This window comes from Danio rerio, chromosome 12 (assembly GCF_049306965.1).
Source record: "Danio rerio strain Tuebingen ecotype United States chromosome 12, GRCz12tu, whole genome shotgun sequence".
Classification (NCBI taxonomy): domain Eukaryota; kingdom Metazoa; phylum Chordata; class Actinopteri; order Cypriniformes; family Danionidae; genus Danio; species Danio rerio.
In genome coordinates, this window is record NC_133187.1 from 46,296,180 (window position 1) to 46,310,000 (window position 13,821).

General features: G+C 38.1%; 1 protein-coding gene and 1 long non-coding RNA gene across 7 annotated transcripts in view; one reads left to right on the forward strand and one right to left on the reverse strand.

Moving 5' to 3' along the window:
• Nucleotides 1–13,821, forward strand: part of LOC137496848 (uncharacterized) — a 122,170-nt gene that overhangs the window by 4,729 nt on the left and 103,620 nt on the right. The window lies entirely within an intron of this gene.
• LOC103910028 (sushi, nidogen and EGF-like domain-containing protein 1) overlaps nt 6,835–13,821 on the reverse strand; it is an 8,412-nt gene continuing 1,425 nt past the window's right edge. The window contains exons 4-10 of one of the 4 annotated variants that reach the window (XM_017354577.4): nt 12,452–12,601; nt 10,714–10,847; nt 10,334–10,612; nt 10,126–10,221; nt 9,864–10,014; nt 7,956–8,038; nt 6,835–7,864 (exon numbers count right to left, since the gene is read on the reverse strand). In XM_017354577.4, coding sequence (XP_017210066.1) covers nt 7,784–7,864; nt 7,956–8,038; nt 9,864–10,014; nt 10,126–10,221; nt 10,334–10,612; nt 10,714–10,847; nt 12,452–12,601 — 974 coding nt within the window. In that variant the 3' untranslated portion in view covers nt 6,835–7,783. The remainder of the gene's footprint in view (nt 7,865–7,955; nt 8,039–9,863; nt 10,015–10,125; nt 10,222–10,333; nt 10,613–10,713; nt 10,848–12,451; nt 12,602–13,821) is intronic. The other 3 variants (XM_021471006.3, XM_073918904.1, XM_021471007.3) reach the window with 3 other exon arrangements.

The window sequence follows — 13,821 nt, forward strand, 5'->3', positions numbered from 1 at the left end:
AGTTCTAACCTTGCTTCAACAAACTTAAGCCACACTTTTCGCCCCATAGACTGATTTCACGTGGTTGCCATTTTTAAAAGCGAAGTCCAGGCTGCAGTGGGAAGAAACCCGGAAGTATCATTGGGAGTTACATAGGAATGTTGTGTAGCTGGCCGTATATCTTATCAGTGAAGAGAAAGTGACACAAATTTATGATTTCACCACCTCCCGGGTGACCCGAAGGTCCATTCTGAATGAATGGTGAAAATAAAAAAGGGATATCAGAGCTCATTTTCAGCTAATTTAAGGGAAATGGCACTAGTTAGCTAACGTTTTCTTTCCTTAAAAGTTAATAAACTGGCTCTTTTGAATGAATGAATGAATGAATGAATGAATTTATTTATTTAACAGGGACAATGCACAAAGATTACATTAACCTCAAAGAGGTAAGATGCATCGTGCCAGGTTGTAGCAGGATTGCTAATTTCCACCTGCAGTCCCTTGACAAATTCCTTGTTAAATTAAAACAATAAAATCCAATTAATTAAAAAGTCAGTTTACAACATTCAAGCATAATTGCATACAAACTAAAACACTGACAACTCAAAAACATCTTACTTAATGTGTGTAACCCCTCCGGTCCTACACCACCCAGCTGGTTCGAAGCTGGTATCAAATCGGTGTTCTTCCGCACGGGAGTCGGTTGCTCTACCAAGGAGGCTAACGACCATGGCCTCTAGCAACTGTCGCTAGAGCACCTTTAGAGGTCAGAGGAGTGAGGTTTTACCTGCACAGCACTTACTAGCTGGCCTCTGTTACATGTGTACAAATTTGATTTGACAAAAAGCACCTCCTAGTCAGGCGTGAAAACATCTTATAATTTGTATTTTTGATTATTTCTGTGGGGCAACAATTCCATAGATTTGCGGCTTTATAAATGGAAGAAGATTGACCAAAAGAGGTCTTACGTCTAGGGACAATACATTTCCCTCAACTCTCCCCATCTTTCACTATATTAGACTCGTCACGATACTGAATTAAAAGAAAAAAAACATCAATTTTCTGCTAACATTTAAGGCACTGTTGACGGCTTTCTTAAAACAGAGCTGATTTGCTATTGTGTTCACGTGCTCGACATAAATGATTGTGATTGGCTGAGAAGGTCATCAGTTCATCCTCCGCTGTTTAGCGAGCACAAACACAGACGAACAATCCGCTTGATGACTTGATTGATCTTCACAGCTGCTTCGCGCTCCAGTCTCTGTGTATATGTGTTTGCACTGTGTGAAGAGCGTTAAATTGAGTGCAAACCAAACACAGATACACAGAGACTGGAGCGCGAAGCAGCCGTGAAGATCAGTCGAGTCATTCGCGCTCTGTAGTGCCTCAGCATCGAGTCAACACTATTACAGACAACACGAGGGTGTGCTAAAGAGGACTGCAGTGTTTTATCGCTCACCAGGTTACATAGGCTGAAGCAGGAAAGCATCCACATGGTGTTTAACTGGTGGCATGAATTAAAGCCCAGGAGGACACTTAAGCGTATCACCGAGATTTTGATGTTATTTGATGCTATATTGCTTTTAATTGTTTAAAATAAACTTACTGAATGATATTAAAGGTTCAGGACACCCTGGATAACTTTTTTTTATATTAACAGATTTGTGTGTGTTGAGCATCAGTTAAGACAATGTTAGCACCTGTCAGCTTTAATTGTGGGGAAAACTGGATAATTTTGAGCTTTTGTCAGCTAATTTCAGCTTCCGGTTTTAAAATGATTTTTGGGGCGGGATCAAAATCGGCGACGTAGCGCAGCACTGCAAGTGCAATGATGACGCGTCGGTTTCTCATTATTATTCATAGCGAAGTTTTCTTATCCTATGAGAAGAGCCGGCTGCTTAATTATTCATGAGACCTGCCAGACCTGCCAGAGTCAAGCCCGAGCTGTGAGACACGTCACGGACCCACGGCACGGGCACAAAGTATTTAGCTGTTCATGAAGGCTCGTATGTGTTTGTTTGCATGATCCACGCGGTTTGTTGCATGTTTTCCCTCGCGATCATCACTGTGCTGCTGTGTTTGCCTAAATCCTCCAGATTACCAGCAGGGCTAATGGTTAAAATAGACAGGTCAGGAGACCTGCTGCATAAGGGGTCTGCTGGATACGGGGATTGAGGGAGAAGTCTCCATTTATACGGTTTACATGAACACACTTATCTTTATAATGATATAAATTGTGGTTATGTGTATATGAAATTACGAATAACAAATGTAGCAGGACATTAAATCACTATTTATTTCTTTGCATTTTAACTTTGTAAACTCATGCGTCTCCTCAAGGTTTGTCTCATTTTGTGAGCTAGCTTTGTTCGCTCCCCTTCTCCCCTGCTGGCCACGCCCACTCCTGCCCGATGCTCGCGGAGCTCAACGCCCATTAACCATGCATCTTTTGAAAAAATTCTGAAGTAGACTTTAACCGAAAGTGGTGGGTGTCATGGCCCTTTAAAGTGATGTTTACACCATTTCTGCATTTTGAAATATCTGCAACAGCTGGAGGTTTATAGTACACAGCATGTTACTGCAATGTTAACAGGGCTGGTCATATACTTCCGGGTTTCTTCCCACCGCAGCCTTACTTTGGTTCTTTAAAATGGCGGCCACGTGAAATAAGCATATAGGCTTCCATTCGTATGCATGCAAATGTGGCACACCAGAAATGCAAGCTTGTGTAATGCAAAGTTCAGACTTGAGGAACTCTGACCTGAGAAATCGCATTACATGATTGCATGAGACCAATCGAGGATCAATTAGTTTGATCAGTTCTCTGATTAGTGTTGGAACTAAACTGTGCTGAGCTGTGACCCTCCAGGAACTAAATTTGACACCTGTCAGCTAGATCCTGAGTTTCATCAGAGAAGAACAGAGCTAAGTATCTAGGATGGCTGTGTGTTGTGGGGAGTAAGAGTTGTGGAGGGTGTGAGATGTTATTAAAACTACTCCACCAGCCTCGGGATATGGGTATTTTAAAAAAGAAGGCTTAGCCAGATCTAATTTCTTGTTCATATTTCTCGCCAATTATGAACAGAGATGTGGAAATGAAGGCTCAGTTGTGTGAAATATGTATGGAAATGGCCAACTATTCCCTGGTCCCAAATACATGAGGATTTTGTTGGTGCATTTCATTGGACGATGTTTTTGATTGTTGTGAACTCTCATTTAAAATGGATAGACATTTACCAAACATGTACCTGTATAGCCACCTCTCAGTTCATTACCTATAGCGTAGCACATAGTTTATTTTTACAAGTTATTTTACATAGTGTTTCTATTACACTAGCCTTTCTATTACATAGTGTTTCTAATAGAGGATTCCGTGGGTCCATTTCAAGGGAAGATGTTTCTGATTGTTGTGAACTCTCATTTAAAATGGATAGACATTTACCAAACATCTACCTGTATAGCCACCTCTCAGTTCATTACATAAAAGTTAAGATTTTCAGTGTATGCCTCAGATGTTATCAAACAACAGATCTTATTGTACAAGTGTGGATTTTGCTGCATTCATGATATGAATGGAATTCGACATACCAGAACTGCTCACTTCCTCAAATGCTTAGCTTTTAAAAATGGTCTTTTTTAGATAAGATTGAGTAGGTTCCGATTTAGTTACACTGTAAGATTACTCCCCAGACTACGACAGGATTGTCTTCTTCTGAACAGACGATGTCCAGACAATGTTTTATTGGTTTGCTTCTACCAGATCTGGCAACCAAAGTACAAAGAAAGCAGGTGAAACAGAAAGAAGAGCATTACAACAGCAAAGATCTAATGTGGCACATTATGCCTACAGGGTGCAACGAGTTCTCGCAGTGGTTGAGAGGGATACAGGTCCACTGTCATACACTGTATTGACAAGAACTAGACAGACTTGGAGAAGACATGCAGAGTAGATTTGCAAAAACACACACTTACAGCTCCCAAGAGCATACTCAATCTTTATTCATCAGTTATGAACAGCCTCATGTGGTTCAATTTTAATGCATTTTTTTTGTTTGTTTGGCTGGGAGTGATTGTTTTTCTTTCAAGAAGGAAGAAGTGTAGCGGATTGAGATCTATGCTAGTTCTTTAGGTTGAACACTAGATGGGGATCTTAAGCAGTGGTTGGAAATGCTATACAACCAATGCTGTGATGTGAAACTGAGTTATGTATCCTGAATATTTGGATATAGCGTTGCAAAAAGTTGGCTGTACTGCTCTCCTGCCTTGAGTGTGATTCTTCATGCTGATTTACTACAAACCCTTTAGATTAGTCAAATAGGACCCCTGGCATGTAGTATAAAGGTTAAAAAAGGAGGTGAGGAATCGAGAACAGACAATGGTGGAGTAAAATGTGAAAGTGGAGGGAGTGGAATTCTGGGAAAGGTAGTCCTCAGAGCTGCTCATGGTAGTGACTGTGCTGGTGAATGGAGATGCGATGTGAACTAAGGCATTTGAAGTAACAAATTACAAATACTCAAATTGAGCAATTGAGTAGTTTTTCTCAGGAATTGTAATTTTCTACGTAAGTAGGTAAGGTGTACTTTTAGGGTGCTTTCACATCTGTAATTCGCTTCATTTGGTCCGGACCAAGGGCAATAAATGATACATTGTTGCATTGTTACATCTTCTGCCGTCTTTGGGTTGTTTTCACACTACACTGCTGGCTTTGGTCCGAACCAGTTGAAACTAACCAAAATGCAGTCATCTGACGAAATCCACATCACTCATTGGCCAGATGTTGTTGAACATATTTCCTAAACTGCTTATCGATTGGTCAGAATTCACGTGTCGGAAAATGCCAGTGAACTCCTGCACGTAAACAAAACCGGCAGACACAAAATGTCGCTTTTTTTTGATTGTATCCCTGCTTTAGACAAACTATACATTTCGGGAATGAAGCTTGGCCGCGGATGGAAAACAGGGTTTTAATGCATCGCTCGTCACTTCGGGAGGAGGCATGAATTCATTTAGCTAAAATGCGACATGGTCATCTTGCGGAAATATTACCAACAAACCATCAGGTAGTGTTTTCCCTTCTCTCTCTCTGCTGGTAAAGCGCTGTCAATAAATATTTTTCCTCCATATCCCACAATGCACAGTGCATCGGCCTACGGCAGCTGAATTAGTCTAAAAGTCGCAGTACTTTTTGCGGTTGGACCTGTTTTAGTACGGATCATATTCTCACCACAAACGAACCGATCCAGGGTTCATTTGAAAGCGTACCGAGACCACCTCTTCAAGCAGGTCTCGGTAAGCTTATTTAGTCTTTTGGTGCGCACTCGAGTACGATTGCTGCATTCTCACCTACCCAAACGAACCACACCAAAAAGGAAAACGAACTCTAGTGCGATTCAATCGAACTAAATAAGGCAGGTGTGAAAGCACCCTTACTTTGCCTTGAGTGCATTTTTAGTGCTGTATCTGTCTTTTACTCCACTACTTTCCTTCAACCTGCAGTCACTACTTTGTTTATTTCTTGTCTAGAGGGATTAGAAAAATCAGTCCTATGATTCTTGTCACATAGGTGATTTATAATTGCATCAAACTGTTTGGAAGCATTAAATGTGTCCAAGAGAAAATGTTTAAATTCTTTGCACACATTGACCCAGAGACTGTTTAGATCAGGGGTCACCAATCTTGGTCCTGGAGGGTCGGTGTCCCTGCAGGGTTTAGCTCCAACTTGCCTCAACACACCTGGATATTTCAAGTTTACTTAGTAAGACCTTAATTAGGTTGTTCAGGTGTGTTTGATTAGGGTTCGACCTAAAATCTGCAGGATACCGGCCCTACAGAAACAAGTTTGGTGACCCCTAGTTTACATGGTGTCACTGATGAGAAGATGACGGATGTTTACTGTATGATGACTGAAAGGGTCTTAAACACACAGGCGCAGGACATTAACATGACGTCAGATTGTTGTTGTACCCCAATGTTGTGGGGACTTTTCATTTATTTTGTAAATGAAAATTGAGTTGACATCAGAACTCAACGTCAGGCCGATGCCAATGTCCTACGGCCGACCTAAAAGCAACTTCTTATGATGTTACAGCTTGACGTTGTGTGGACATTACCACTATGGTCTATCAGACGTTGAATTTTGGTTGCCATCCCCGAAGAATTGGTTTAAAATGTTGGCACGATAATGGATGTTGGTCACTTTCCAACACAACCTAAAATCAACCAAATATCAATGTCATTTGACGTCATTATTGGACATCAAAAAAAAAATTGTCCTTACCTAAATCTAACCTAGTATAGATGTCTTATGGCATTGTGTGCCTGCTGGTTAATAACTAAATGCACTACAGAATGTTGCGTTTACACACATCCACAAATTACATATAAATCCATCAGCTTCTTACAGAGTAATAGCCACTACTCACTACTCTTGAGTACTTTTTGAAAGGGCTGCTTTTTACTCATACTTTGAATAATATTTACAACAGATACTTTTACTCTACTTGCACTAAAATTTTAGGCAAGTAATGGTACTTTTACTTAAGTATGATTTTTCAGAACTCTTTCCAACACTGGACATGCACAACATAATACTCAAACTAATATTAATTCCTAATTCAATAAATAAAAAATGAAGTATTAGGAATATATACATTTTATTTGCATTTGAACTTAAATAAAATCAAACGATTGCCAAATACATGAATGTAAATATATGCACATGCACATATCATGTTTACTTGTAGTGCATATTTGATTATAATTTGATTTATAATTGATATTCAAAAACATCCATACAAAATCTGCACATTAGTACATTATGTCCTGAAAAAATGCATAGATATACAATACAAGTGATTCTATAAAACAATGTTTTTAATGAAATTATCTGCTGATTATAATAACTAAATGTATAATTTACACCAAAATGAAAAAAAAAAATACAAATCATCATTTGCTCTCTCTTCCCTTCACCATCAAAAACAAAATATATTTTGGAGAAAGCTGAAAACCTGCAACCATTGACGTCCATAGTATTTGTTTTTCACATGCAGCTCTCCTGATTTTTAACACAAACTAAACCTTCGAAAACAACAGGTCTGTATCCTAAAAGTGTGCAGTGTGTCTTTATTCTTATAGTTTTACTTTCATTAAATTTCCTTTAAAAGTATTTAACCCATATTTCATAACAGCATGATTAAGTATGCATATAACACATTCATTCATTCATTTTCTTGTCGGCTTAGTCCCTTTATAATTCTGGGGTCACGTCAACGGAATAAACCGCCAACTTATCCAGCAAGTTTTTACGCAGCGGATACCCATCTCTGGGAAACATCCACACACACATGCACACATATACAACGGACAATTTAGCCTACCTAATTCACCTGTACCGCATGTCTTTGGACTGTGGGGGAAACCGGAGCACCCGGAGGAAACCCACACAAACGCAGTGAGAACATTCAAACTCCACACAGAAATGCCAACTGAGCCAAGGATAGAACCAGCAACCCAGTAACCTTCTTGCTGTAAGGCGACAGCACTACCTACTGCGCCACTGCTTTGCCCATGTATACATATAATATATATCATATATAAATATGTATGATATAAGAAAAAATAATATAGATCAGAGATTATTACAAAACAGCATTATCTTACATACATTATCTTATCTTACATTATCTTATATATGTTACATTTATGCTATTTTGTGTCTGTTTTGTATATCTTTTATATGAAAGCATCATTACCACCACTGGACATATGGTTTTGTTTATTTTAATTTTTTTTTTGATGGACTCTATGGATTAATCTTTTTTATTTTTCTTAATTCCAGGTTTATGTTGCTAGGAAGACCTTTCTTGACCAGCTCCTGCTTGATCTGTAACAAAGATGAACAGACAGGTCAAACTTCATCATTGTCTTTCAGCACAGCTTTTTGTACACATACTGTAGTTATGTTTGCATCTTACTTGCTGCAAAACAATCTGCATGTTTGCACTTTCTGTTAGGTCCAAAAATGAGACAAGGTCTGCTTGAAGTCCAACAACATTTTCTAAACAGAAACAAACACAGACAAGAGAAAAACACACTCAGTATGTTTAATTATTTGTTAAATTTCTATATGTATGTTAGTTTTAAGCGTAGTCTAACAGAGTAAGTTTTAAAATGAAACTTGACACAAGGTTAAAATCCAAATATTAAATTCCCTGATGTGAGTGTGCATCTTGCTTTCAGTTTTATTCTTACTCGCTTCGTGTCCAAGAAACTATATAGTCCGATTCATGTCAGAGGTCGTCTTTTAATCTTAACTCATAGATACATGAAAAAATTTAAAAAGTAAAGAGAACTGTGTGACTCCGCTGTATTCTAAAGACTGCCGTCAGAATTAACAGACGCAATTCATAAAGAGCCCGCACACAATTTTTAGCATACATATCCTCAATAGAAAAGGCACAGAATATCCAGCTGAACAACACATATGAATAATGCAAGTTCCCAAATGCAAACAATTCAAAACAAAAATATTCAAAGGTAACACTTTACAATAAGGTTCATTAGTTAATGCATTTACTAACATGAACTAATCATGAACAACACATGTACAGCATTTATTAATCATAATTGAACATTTTCTAACGCACTATTAACATCCAAGTCCATGCTTGTTAACATTAGTTAATGCACGATGAGTTAACATGAACTAACAATGAACTACTGTATTTTCATTAACTAACGTTAACTAACATAAATAAATACTGTAGTAAATGTATTGTTCATGTTAGTAAATGCATTACTTAACATTAACTAATGAACCTATTGTAAAGTCTGACCTATTCGAAATTAAAATGCATCATACAACATTGATTATTGAATCTGAACAAATAAGCTCATACACCTGACTTTTTTCTCATGTTCACAGAGTAAAAAGAGGAATTTCCATGACATCTAGAAATTTACAGAACAGAAAAATAGGCAGTTTTGATTCATATTGAAATGGTTTTAGATTGAATAATATTTTGCATGACATTAATAGCTCTATTAGAACAACAATGGGTAATTTACCTGAGATTTTGAAAAATCTCCTGTATTTCATAGCTTTAAAGTAGTTTAACAAACTTTACATTTACTTAAGCTTTTCTGTCATCTATTATTTTTACACCCTGTATTTTTAAGTGATTACTTTGAAGCCAAAGCTTTTAAAATGTGTATTATACTCACATGTTAACCTTAACAGGTATGGTTACTGTATTTGAGGTTGCCAGTTGATCAGCATTAACAGAAGAAAATAGAGCTGAAAATATGCTAAGCATAACATTAGGTGTGAAACAATCATTTATTCATCTTCTTGTCAGCTTAGTCCCTTTATTAATCCGGGGTCGCCACAGCAGAATGAACCGCCAACTTATCCAGCACATTTTTACGCAGCGGATACCCATCTCTGGGAAACATCCACACACACATGCACACATACACTACGGACAATTTAGCCTACCCAATTCACCTGTACCGCATGTCTTTGGACTGTGGGGAAAACCGGAGCACCCGAAGGAAACCAACGCGAACGCAGAGAGAACATGCAAACTCCACACAGAAACGACAACTGAGCCGAGGCTCGAACTAGCAACCCAGCAACCTTCTTGCTGTGAGGCGACAGCACTACCTACTGTGCCACTGCGTCGCCCAGGTGTGAAACAGTGCAATTTAAAAAATACATGAACTTCCATTTTAATACATAGAAACTAAAATTCAAAGCGACAAGTAAAAATCCCTGATATTGCAGACCTTTTACAGTAAATTTCCATGATATTCCAGAAATTCTATGACTCTGTTGACAAGATAGTCAAGCCATGACATTGAATATACAGTTAAACAGTTACCTCTGTTTGTCTCTGGTCCACCGTCCACCCTGAAAACCCATCGGCCTGGATCACTGACATTACTGGAGTTCTGGAGATTTGAGATGGAGATCCCGTTGTTTGATCCAGGAATCACAAAGTAATTTGTGGAGTTTATGGTGTCATAACCAGCCTAAACAGTACATAAAACAGTATTGATGCTGTATTCATAGAGTAGCCTATATACTGCACTTTTATGCATTGGAGAATAGAAACACTGTGTTCTCAATAGACTTTCTTTTACCTCCACTTGTTGTCCCGCTACAGCAATGTCACCATAATTCATGAGGACAAATGAATTACTACTGTCAGAAATTAAGACCATTTGAAAAGATGTTTTCTAAAAGGAACAAGGTTAGTGTTTATTATTTATTAGCATTAGTACTGTCATCATTATTATTTAAATCATACATAGTCAAAACATTAAGATTTCTGAAGTGTGTTAATCTTACTGTGTCTGTAACGGGATAGTAAGCAACTTTATCCCACGTTGCAACAAAGACCCAAGAAGCAGTGAAGGTCAGATATGGGAAATAATTGTTGATATCCTGAGTGGCGCGAGTGAGAACACTTCCATTAGTGTACTGGTTATAAGAGACAACTCCTCTCTCACGGTTATCAAGGTCAGTCCAGAGTCCAGCAATTATATCTTGACTTCCATTACCTGGAAATACGTAGGGAACATATTGTTCTAAATTCTGGCTGAATGTGAGGTCTCCATTGTTATTAACCTGCCGGAAAAATCAACAAATCAAAGCAGCATGTTTTACTGATCACAGAGAACTTTAAACAGCATCCATAACTGATAAACAAAGTTGAATCAGATTCTTACGTAAATCTGCTGGTATGTGCGGCCAAAGTACAGAAATGGACTCAACAGTGGAATAACAGAGGAGCCTCCATCATCAGCAGCAGGATTTATTGAGTCTCCTGCTGCCGAACCGAACGGGTAGAAGATTTGTGGTGCTGACAGAAGAAAAAACAAACATTTCAGTTTTTTTTTAATTTTCAGGTCTCTAGAGCTCCTCCTGGTAAAGGGAGGAAAAGGAAGAGATGGGGTGGAAGGGGCCAGACGGAATCTGCGGATGTTTTTTGCTATTTCTGCAGAGAATTTTGGTGAAAGTCTTTGGATTTCTGCGAAATTATTTTGGAAGTATCAGAACTAAAACCTTAATGTATGAAATAACAAAATATATATTTTTAAGTTTTATTTAATGTTTAAAATGCAAATCCAGTTAGATTCACTTTATTTGGTAAATAAAGCAAGTTTGTCATATAATATATCTAGTAAAAGACAGAAAATATTACTTTACAAACTGCATTTGACATAAATTGTCAGGGTTCTGCCACTCTGGTCTTGTAAATTCTTGTTTTGGTGGCAGAGTCCGAACACTAGCTCTGTCTTGTCCTGTTTCTGTCATTGTGTGTGTGTCTCTGTGTGCTCCCGCTTAATGCTGCCGCGCGGGCTCTGCGTGTCTCGGACGGGCGCTCTTGTACTCATGTTTGTGTTTTGTTCTGTCAGCATCACGCTGTTTCATTATCAGCGTCTCCGTCTAGTTGGTTTCGGTTTTTGTTGAGGCTGAGATGAAGCATGCGCGTTGCATATGTGTGAGCACATGGTAAGGTGTTTATCTATCGTGTGCTCGTGTCTTGCATCTGTTGTCAAAGCATGTGGCTCTGTTTACATTGGGGTCACGTTTTGTTGTGTGCTTCAGTGTTGTGTTTGTCTTGTCATACGACCGCGCGGTTAATGAGTTCTCTCATTGGCTGCGAGTTCTAGTCTTGTTTTATGTGAGCGCATGGCTTGTGTTGTCTCTTTGTGTCATGCGCTCTCCCGTCTATTGTCCAGTCCCACCCTCCTTGTTAACCCATAATTAGTTTCTTATGTTCACCTGTTTGTGTCAATTTATTTCTGCTTATAATCTCCTCATGTCTGCTGTCCTGTGCCAGTTTGTCATCATATGTCGTCGTTTCCTGTCTTGTACTGTTCTCAGGTTTGCATGCCTGCCCAGTCTAGTTTGTTTGACTTTTATTTTTATAAATGAATACCCATATTTCCTTGCATTTAAGTCCTCGCCCATTTTCTCTACACAACAATGACATAAATCAGATGAACATTTTCACATTGAAAATTGAAATCACAAAACTGAAATTAAGTAAAAAAAAACTGAATAAATATAGATTTACACACATTTACTCATGTAAATTAACAAAATTAATGATATGCTAAAAATCTGTGTAATTCTTTGCACAGATTCGGGGTGGGCCTACTCATTACGGATGAGAAGCCAGCCATAATCAATCTTACCACATGCTCCTATCGAAATTAGTTTATAAAACTTCACTTAACGGAATTGGTCACAAATTTAAAAAAATGCATCATCATTTTTAAAAGCCTTTGTGTTTAAAGTTCACATGCACCACGAAAACAGCATTTTCAAACTTATCCAGGAGGGCGTTTACAAAAAGATACAGTTGTTACAGAAGAACATAAGGCCAAAATAGAGAGGAAAAAATAGTTTTAAATGTATTAGTATGAACACAGCCTTAATTAAGAGACCCATAATTACCTGGCAGTGGTGATGTCGGAGATGTTGTTACAGTTGTTCTTGGAGGAGTTATTGTTGGTGTTTTTGGAGAAGTTGTAGTTGTCAGTGGTGTTGTTGGAGCTTTTGTTTGAGGAGGAGTTGGTGTTGGTGGTGCAGTTGTTTGTGTAACTGCTGATGAAAAAAATAAACTCAGTTGTGTACAATCTAAATGGAGAGCATCCAAATGACTGCTGTATAGTGTCCTTCCATGTTTTAGCAGAATTAATCACATGATTAAAAATTCATAATTTTTTTAAAGCCTTTGTTTTCACTGTTCACACTGTGGCATGAAAACAGCATTTTCAAGTTTATATACTTTGCAAAGTGTTTTCAAAAAGATACAATTGTGTTGCCTGAAAACCATTGGTGGAAAGAGTACTGGAAAATCATACTCAAGTAAAAGTACCACTACTTGCCCAAAAATGTAGTACAAGACAAGTACTGTAGAGTGAAAGTATCTGTTGTAAATATCACTCAAAGTAAAAAAAAGTTACCAAAAGAAGCCCTTTTAAAAGTACTTAAGCATTTAAAGACCCAAATCCTCTAAAGCATTGTTAGTTTGCATTAGTAGATTAGTAGTTATAGAAAAACTATACATTTCGAGAATGAATCGCGGCTGCGGCTATGTTTTAATGTATTGCAAACGGTGAAGGACCTCTTCAAGCAGGTCCTGGTATGCTTTTTTGGTCTGCTTTTGGTGCGCAATCCAGTATGATTGCTACATTCACACTTGCCCAAACTGCACCAAGAGGGAAAACGAACTCTGGTGCAAATTAATTGAACTAAATAAGGCAGGTGTGAAAACCCTAATACTTAATATAAAAGGCTTTTTTTTTTTTTTTTGGTGAGGGCAGCCTCTCATATGGAGAAGTCACATGCATTGCTCAGGTGTGATGTTTTCACAGACTTTAACAGTGTAAAAATCTGGATGATTCTGTGGGTCTCATCTATCAAATCTAATTTTGTATTCTCTATTGGATTCAAGTCAGGTGGCTGGATGGGCTATTATACAGCTTGATTTTCTTTCTCTGAAAGCACTTGTTAGTTTCATTGGCTGTGTTTTGGATCATCGTCTTGCTGTAATGTCCACCCTGGTTTTATCTGTATTCCTATGCTAATGTAGATGTTCAACTAAAGCAGCTGATATTCATTTACACTGATAAAGGTCAGGGTTGCTGAAGAACAACAGAGATTTCAGCTGCTGTCTGGGCTTTCACTGCCTTTCTACATCTCCCTTTCTTCATGTGTTCAATACGTTTTCCCTGTCTCTTATTTCATTTTAGTACACATAACTTCATTTGTAAACTAGTTAGATTTGTTTTCTTTGCATATATGTATGCTATCAACATACG